General features: G+C 44.0%; 1 protein-coding gene across 1 annotated transcript in view; it reads right to left on the reverse strand.

The window, feature by feature from the left end:
* Positions 1–4,574: 4,574 nt before the first annotated feature.
* The window catches only part of cwc22 (CWC22 spliceosome associated protein homolog), a 16,729-nt gene continuing 12,746 nt past the window's right edge, over positions 4,575–8,557 (reverse strand). The window contains exons 15-19 of the mRNA XM_050048246.1: positions 7,288–7,440; positions 6,912–7,039; positions 6,414–6,515; positions 5,645–5,829; positions 4,575–5,547 (exon numbers count right to left, since the gene is read on the reverse strand). Of these exons, the coding sequence (XP_049904203.1) occupies positions 4,850–5,547; positions 5,645–5,829; positions 6,414–6,515; positions 6,912–7,039; positions 7,288–7,440 (1,266 nt within the window). The 3' untranslated portion in view covers positions 4,575–4,849. The remainder of the gene's footprint in view (positions 5,548–5,644; positions 5,830–6,413; positions 6,516–6,911; positions 7,040–7,287; positions 7,441–8,557) is intronic.

Raw genomic sequence — 8,557 nt, forward strand, 5'->3', positions numbered from 1 at the left:
GCCAACAGCCTGCTTTTATACATCCGAAGAACCTCCACAAAAAAATTAACTGCTCTACAACCAGACCAGGACATTGGAGTTTAATCATCATTGACAATGTTTATTTTTTATACTTATCAGGTCCTTTTAGTCCCAAAGAGCTAAGAGAAATTACAAATGCACACCAAACAAACGCTTGGTCTCAGGAGGATATACGTTCCGACTGGTTCTTGGGACCTTAAATCAATGCCCAGGCAGGAGCAGCTCAAACTGTGAGTGTTAATGGATGTGAGGCATCAGCAATTATGTCTTTCACCCTCCTGCGTACAGCACTGTCAAATATATCGCTCAGCTGTTTCTGTGACTTGCCAATCACCTTTCCTGCAAAGCTGACACTCCTGGAGAGCTTGTTTTTGCTCCTTGCACTCAAATTGCACTCAAAACTTCTGTATGCTATTTAAAGTATGTGCAGGCTAACACCGAAGCTCTTCAGCTTCCTGATTAAAAACAGGCGCTGATTGTCTCTCTTGAAGCATGTTGCATGAAATCTTGGTGTCATGTTTGATAGTTATTTATGTCTTGAACGTCATGTCACTGAGCTCGTCCAGTCCTGCTTTTATCACCCCAGAAACAACACTAATATAAGATCTATTTGAACTTTTAGAGATACAGAAACGTTTAAACATGCTTTTATCTCTTCATGTCTAGATTTTATTCCTGTCTTAAAGGGATAGTGCACCCAAAAATTAAAATTCCAGAGTCCACTGCGCGCACACCTGATCGTGGTGCACAGAGAGGTACTAGGCCCGTTTCCACTGAAGAAGTTCCTGGTACTATCTGGGAGGTTACTATATGAACGTCCTCTCGCTCGGCCTTCTCAACCGCCAAGTCTCCACTGAGAGAGCAGAGGAGGAAGGTTCCTGTAAAGTTATGCGACCATTTTGACCGGGGCGACGTAGGGATGTAGTTAGCTGTTAGCTGTTAGCCGTTAGCGGTGTCTGTATTAACTCAATAACTCAATAAACGGTCTGTGAAAAAAAATATTTTTTTCCAGCGGATGTCTTAGTTACAACATGATTGAGCTAACTGGAGTAGTTTCATGTCGTATCCGATAACGGGAAGTTTTTAACAGATGGAGTCCTGATGCTAGCTTTGCTGCTGCTGTTAGCTGTCCCTGTCAGCTGATGCTTTCTAGACATCGTGATTTCCCAAAACTGAATAAATACCACACATAGCAACACAAAACTGCTTTGCTAGCTCAATCATGTTGTAACTAAGATATCCGCTGGAAAAAATATTTTTTTCACGGACTGTATATAGAGTTACTGAGTTATTACAGACACTGCTAATGGCTAACAACTAACGGTTAGCCCAGCTAATCTATGATAACCATAGTAATTACAAAACGTCACATCCTGCCTTGAGTATATTGAATCAGCACCAAGTAATCACGTCACATCCTGCCTTGAGTATATTGAATCAGCACCAAGTAATCCTCAAGCCCCAGCCAGGAGTTTCTCGGGGCCGTTCTGAGTACCTACTCCGAGGCAAGGACTTGTTTAGCCCCTGTAAAAGTTCTGGAACACTGTCCTTCGGGGGTGGTTCCTGCGGTGGAGACACGCACAAACGGCCCCGGCCCCGTAAATTTACCCCGAAGTTCCTGCGGTGGCAACGGGCCTAATGAGAGCTACAGTCTACAGTGAGGCTGAAAACAGAGTTCAAATGACGTTTTTCCAAACAACTTTTTATGTCGGGGCTTCAGGACACTTGGATCACTACGGACGAGCAGTATGGAGATATTCTGTGGTTTCAATTATGTGTTTTTGGACATTTGAATCTGGGTGCGCTGTAAGCCTCCATTAGGTGGAGTTGTGTTGCTACCCCCTCTCCCCTTGGATCTCCGCAAGTGATGTGAGGACTCTAAAACTTCACCTGAGTCTCCCTCGGCATATGGGTGAGTAGATAATGGCTGAATTTTCATTTTTGGGTGCACTATCCCTTTAATCAAAAAACCTTGCGACACCTTCAGACCATTCAGAACTCAACCACAGGGCTTTTAACCAAAACCAAGATACGTGACCACATCACACCAGTTTAGCCTCTTTACATTGGCTCCCAGTTTGTTTTAGGACTGACTTCAAAAGTTTATTAATTACTTTAAAGGTTCGTCATGGCTCCAGATTACATTTCAGACCTTTTAGTCCCGTATGAACCTTTACGAAGTTTAAGATCCTCGGACAGAGGTCCTCTGCATGTCCCAGAGTCCAGACTGAAGACTAAAGGGGACAGAGCCTGTCAATCAGGGCCTGGAGGCTCTGGAACGACCTGCCCCAGGATATAAGGATGTCTGAGTCACTGGCTTTACATTAGTTTCAAAATGGAGTGTAAGTATGAAGTACACGTGCCTCAAAACGATAAAAACAAGTCATCTTTTTTATAGTATGTGCTTTACATTTATACTTCACACAACAGGTGAGTGAGCAAGACATCTGTCCAGGGAGGTAGTGGAGGATACACACAGGTATATCCACCTATCGGACAAAAAGCCACTGTAATATGTAGGTGAGTAAACCCTCTTCCTCCTCTGTAACCCACCCCTCTACCTCACTGACTACCACTACACCTCTCCATCTGTCAGCACCCACAGTGAGGTGATGTTTCCTGCTTATGGCGTTGGATGTCTCACAGTTTACCTGTTTATTAATCTCCTCCTCTGTGATGTGAAGCACCCTCGACAGCTGGAGAGTGTGACACAACATCCTGTCAGAGCAAGAGATAATCTGGAGAAACCAGGCAGGTGCTGCGTGACAGGAAAAGGTCAGACATTGGAAACATTGTTGGTCCTGTTGAGGAAATGAGTCAGTGAAGCGCAGACATCAACACATGTGAGCTGACACCACCAGACGGGACTGTTTACTGTCAACAAAAATACTGCTGCAAACAAACCTATAGTTTTCAGTTTGGAGTGGTGAAACCTGAAAGTGATGAGGCTGTGTGAGCAGGGACACACCTGGACATACCTGTGGTGCTCAGAGGCTCAGCTGGTGTTTACCTGTGGACGCCTGGTTATGTTGATGCTGCTGGTTTTCCGTCAGTGGATTTTGTCGTCACATTTGCTTTAATACTACAGTTCTGCCACTGAAGCGAGTTTCAGTGTTGGCATCAGAGCTTTTATAGGACAGTGAGGTCATCTGGGTTTTCTGTAGGTCAAACATTTTTTCTCTTGAAGAAATAGTTTTTATTTGCCCATGTTGCTGAGAGTTAAATGAGGAGATTGATGCCACTATAATGTCTGTACAGAGAGTTAGCTTAGCTTAGCATAAACACTGGAAACAGGGGGGAACAGCTAGCCTGGCTTTGTCCAAAGTAAGCTATTGGTTCTGGTAAGGAAGTAGTCCAGATACAGATTAATCTTTTGAAACCTGGAGCGACGTCACTTTTCTTCTGCTTTTCTTCGGACACTTTTCACAAGTATTAGGTGTGATCTCTTTCAAAAACATGGGAAACCAGACAATGAGACACTTGAGTACCTTCAGCCCAGTTTGCACCAAACACTTTCAGTATGGTACCTTTGGAACCAACAGTAACCCTTCTGACATGGTACCTAGACCCTAGTGTTTCCACTGCAAACAGTACCCTTAAATGTGGGCGGGGTTGTTGTCACTCACTGCTCCGTCCAGCACTCAATGTTTCCTCCTTTGTCAGTCTGCACCTCGTTTATCGTCCACAGAACGAGGCTGCACACCGACATTTTCAGAACAAAATAAAACAGGCTGCAGTGACAGTCTCTCTCCATGGGATATTTAAAAATAGCGGGTTTGTGCATTTAGTCCTTCTCAGGCAAGCTCAGGGGTTTATCGTTGCTGGAGCCCACAGGAACGACGCTCTGTGACCATTTTTTTTCTTCGAGCGAGGATTAGAACATATGCCGTTAACATAATCTGATCAAAGTTGTCACATTGAAATTGAAGGTGTGTCGATTGATTCACATCGTGAACTCACACACTGAATAACACTACAAGTTAACATTCCACCTTAAAAGTTGCCGGCAATCGGCCCAGTGAATGAAGTTATTTTTTCTCGGACTCCAGCTGCTGTGAGAGGCAGCAAAACATCCTTTCATTTTATAGTTACAGTTTACTAATAAAACTCTCCACAGTATGAACAGTGGTTACATGAGCCTCAAAACCAGCCACAACTCAGCCCTGAGCAGAGTGACCGTCCTCTACTGACCAATCAGACTGCAGTGTTCACAGCTCCACCTTTTAGTACCAGATCTGTGTGCTAGGTACCCCAACAGAGGGGGGACCAAACATGGGGACGGTATGGAACAGTTCCATTGGTACCATCCACAACTTTCACAGTGGAAATGGAGAAAAAAAACGTACCAAACTGAACTGTTTGGTGGAAACAGGGCTTTTGAAGAGCTTATAAAATCCAACTTAAAAAACAAACAGCAATGGTGACAACTAAAAAATTTTAAGGGACAAATTGTTTTTCTGGTGACAACAGTCGTTGACCGACAGGAGCTTCTTCTGACTGCACAGTAAAATAAAACCTTGGTCAGGAGCTGGAAACAGTTGAAACAAAACCAGTTTACAAAACATCTAAATCAACTTTAATTTTTTTTTTTTTTTGCATTTTATCAACAACAAAAATCATTAATACAAAATACAGAGAGAGACGGATTGAGACGGAGAGACAGGAGAAGAAGGAGAGACGGAGAGAAACGGGTCCCAAATCCAAAACAGCAGTGACTGACAGGATGAGGTAAAGAAGCGAGGGATGACGGACAGGAGGAGAAGACGGAGACTTCACTTGTCTGTCAGTCATCAGTCCATCACTGCTGCTGCACGAGGGATGAAAAGTTTTACCTCCTCCTCCTCTCCTCTCGCTCTCTGTTCCTGTCTCTGTTCTCTTTGTTCCTCTCTCTGTCCCTCGGCTTCTCTCGCTCTCTGTCTCTGTCCCTCTTCTCCTCCGTCTCTCTGCCCCTTCCTCGTTCCCTCTCTCCGTCTCTGTCTCTCTTCTCCTCCATCTCTCTGTCCCTTCCTCGTTCCCTCTCTCCGTCTCTGTCTCTCTTCTCCTCCGTCTCTCTGTCCCTTCCTCGTTCCCTCTCTCCATCTCTGTCTCTCTTCTCCTCCGTCTCTCTGTCCCTTCCTCGTTCCCTTTCTCGATCCCTCCCTCTGTCTCTGTCTCTGTCCCTGTCTGCGTCTCTTTGTCGGCCCTGAACGTCCATTTTCCGTCTCCTCTCCTCCTGCTGCCTCATCTCTTCTTCTTCCCTTTCGTCTCGTCTGCTCCGGTGAGGGCCGTCACGTGCACGCTCGCGCTCCTCGGCATCACGTGCACGCTCATGCCCCTCCACCTCACGTGCACGACCTTTCCTGTCCTTCCTCGCGTGCTTCTCGTCATCACTGTCATCATCGTCCTCACTGTCATTCTTGCGTCCAGCTCGCTTCTTGTCCGACTGTTTGTCCTTTTTCTTCTTCGTCTCCTCTCCTTTCTTCTTCTTCTTCTTCTCGGTGGTTTGTTCTTTTCTCTTCTTCTTCTTCCTGTGTTTGCTGTCCGAGTCTGAAGGATCAGAGGGAGGATAATAAAATATGAATTTCCTCCTTTTGTTTGAGGTGTTTTAAGAAAAACACAGTTTATCATAAAATAACAGACGTACCTGAGCTGCTGCTGCTGCTGGACGAGGAGTCTGAAGAATCTGATTCGCTGGAGGAGTCTGAGGAAGAGGAGTCAGATGAGGAGGAAGAGGATGATGAGGACGAGGAGGAGTCAGAGGATTCCACTTCCTGGTTCTGAGTCATGATCATCTTGGGAGCGTTCTTCAAATGTTCCCTCAACTCGTCCCTGAGAGAAAGAGAATTGTAATTGTGAGATGTTTGTGTGTAAACAACATTCATGTGATTGTTTGGAGAGATTATTTTTGTAATAAATGTAAAGAAATTCATATTACAATTTCACAAAGATACTATCTGTGCAATTAACTCTACACAATTTTAGATCTGATGTTTTCCCGTTTATTCTTCTTCTGTAAATAGGAAGGGAGGGTTATTATGTGTTGGTCCCTATTATCCTTTTTCCATTGTCACTCTTGACCACGTCGAATAAAGCCACACCGCGCCAATTTATGTTTCCATTGTCAGTTTAGATGCGCGTGCCACGCCAAGCCAGTTTTACAGTTTCATGTTCGCTATCAGCCGTATTAGAAGTTGTGTGAAGTTGCTGCTTGAAAACTCAACATTTCCTTCATTTGGTGCTTCACAATAAAAAAAATTTACATAATAAAATAACGGGGGACTTTTATTGTGAAGAATCCACAGGAAATTAAAAGTATTATTACGGAATTAGTAGAACTTTGTTAGCGTCTTTTCTTCAATAAAGGCAGGTCTGATAACATGGCAGGGAGGAGAGTAAAAGTTTCTGTCACTTACGTCAGCCCTCCCAGTCCAATAGAGGTGAAGAAGTTGATGGCGAAGCGAGTGTTTCTGGGATTATCACGAGGAAAAAGACCTTCAAAGAATGACTGCAGAGTCCTGAAACACACACACACAAATACACTTAGTTATCTAAATATGTTTGTGTTTCACTCTTCAGTTACCCACTGAACACACTCTCAAATCATCAGACAGTGCTGTTTCTTCTTACTTTTACACCTCCAACCACTAAGTTGACCAAAAGCCAGTTAACAGCAAAGACCAGCAGACACTCACACATTTTCTTTCATTATTCTTTTTCTCTAAATTTCCTTTCTAACTAGTCCTCAGAACTGTTTCCCTAAAATAATCATGTTCATAATAAATATCTTTCCGTCCATCACAGCATTAGAGACTCATTTATCATTGAATAGGGACAGACAACTTCATGTTTCAGACTATGTGTATGTGTGTGTGTGTGTGTGTGTGTGTGTGTGTGTGTGTGTGTGTACGTACGGGTCTTTGAGCCTCTGGTTGAGTCTGGGGAGGCCCATGTAGGCACAGAGCTCCTGGAAAAGGATCTTCACAAAGATCCTGCTGGACGATGTTGTCGTCTCCTCACTCATCCTGATACACTCCAACACCTGGTGGTCGAGAGACATTCACCACAGACAGACAGACAGACAGACAGACACACACACACACACACACACACACACACACACACACACACACAGCAAGACAGAGATACAGACAGATGGAGAGTACCATGATTTATGAGGAAAATCAATCAAGAGAACAATCAGCCCTGAGTGAGTTAAATCTGAGGTTAGTCAGACTGGAGTGGATTTAAAGGTTTTGTGTATGTGTGTGTGTGTGTGCATGTTCTTACACTCCAGGGTACAGAGTCTGTGTAGAGCAGGTGAGCAAACAGTCGAGCCACGTTCCTCAGTTTGTTGGTCTCCAGACGGTGAATTGTGTCGTACTGCTCTGCGAAGATCCCCTCAAAACTCTCCATGTACTCTTTCTTCAGCAGACAGAACCTCTACACACACAAAGACACACACACACACACACACACACACACACACACACACACACACACACACACACACACACACACACACAGTTAGATGCAGTTCAGCAGTGCTTCAGATGTTCTCACAGACTGAACGGCAAATCAAAGTCACTTATGTTACGTATAGATGCAAGAGAGACAGCTATGGATCGTTTGTACCAGAAGCTTTGACGAAGTACAGCACAGACATCCAGTTTAATCATTTTCACCAGCACTGGAGTTAAAAAAAACAGTCTGCACACTAATTTGCTTCTGCTGTTTGTGTCTGAACAGGATCTCAGTCTGATGTCTGCAGACTGCTGACGAGCTCGTGGAACAGACTAAACACTGACCACTCAGCTCCCGTAGTTTCTCCTCTCACAACCAGAGATGAAAAACACAAACCGACAGCTCAGATCAGAGCGTGGAGTCTTCAGTCTGTTTCTCTTCTGACATTAAAGTTCTCTGTGATAGTCAGAGCCAGTCCAGAAATATCTGGAGTCACGACCGCCCTGTAAACTGTGGCAGGTGCGCATATAGTCAAAATATTCACAGGATTGTCGTGACTCAAGACTCAAGCTAATGTGGCTGCCTGTCGTCTACTTTATGTTTTCATTACTCAATTTTCACAATGCCGAGGAGAATGGAAATAATACATTACATTAACCAGCCATTAGTCCAATCATAACATGCATCATTACCATTATGAGGTTCAAACAGAGAAATATGAATTAATTCTCCTGCAGTCCTGAATGTGTGTTCATACTGCAGCTCCACCTGGCAGCCCCACATAAGCCCAGCTTCAAGGCACTGGTTACACTCCAAGTGTTCCATTTCTCCCATTAAAGTCGGGCCACCATGCTTCTTTTTGAATGTGTGAATAATAATAATTTAAAAAAAAAAGGTTTGAATGGCAACTTTTGATGTCCTCAACACAACAATATCTAAGTGAAATGCATGAGGCTGGAAACAGTTGGGTTTTGAGAGTGTTGCTGCTGTTTGTGTTGACTTTTGAAAAAGATATACGTTTCTTCCCTGTTCCAAAACCAAAATCAAACCCTGAAAAGTGTAGGGTTAGCTAGCTAGCTACTGAAGATATAGCCTA

Source organism: Epinephelus moara, chromosome 7 (genome assembly GCF_006386435.1).
Source record: "Epinephelus moara isolate mb chromosome 7, YSFRI_EMoa_1.0, whole genome shotgun sequence".
NCBI lineage: Eukaryota > Metazoa > Chordata > Actinopteri > Perciformes > Serranidae > Epinephelus > Epinephelus moara.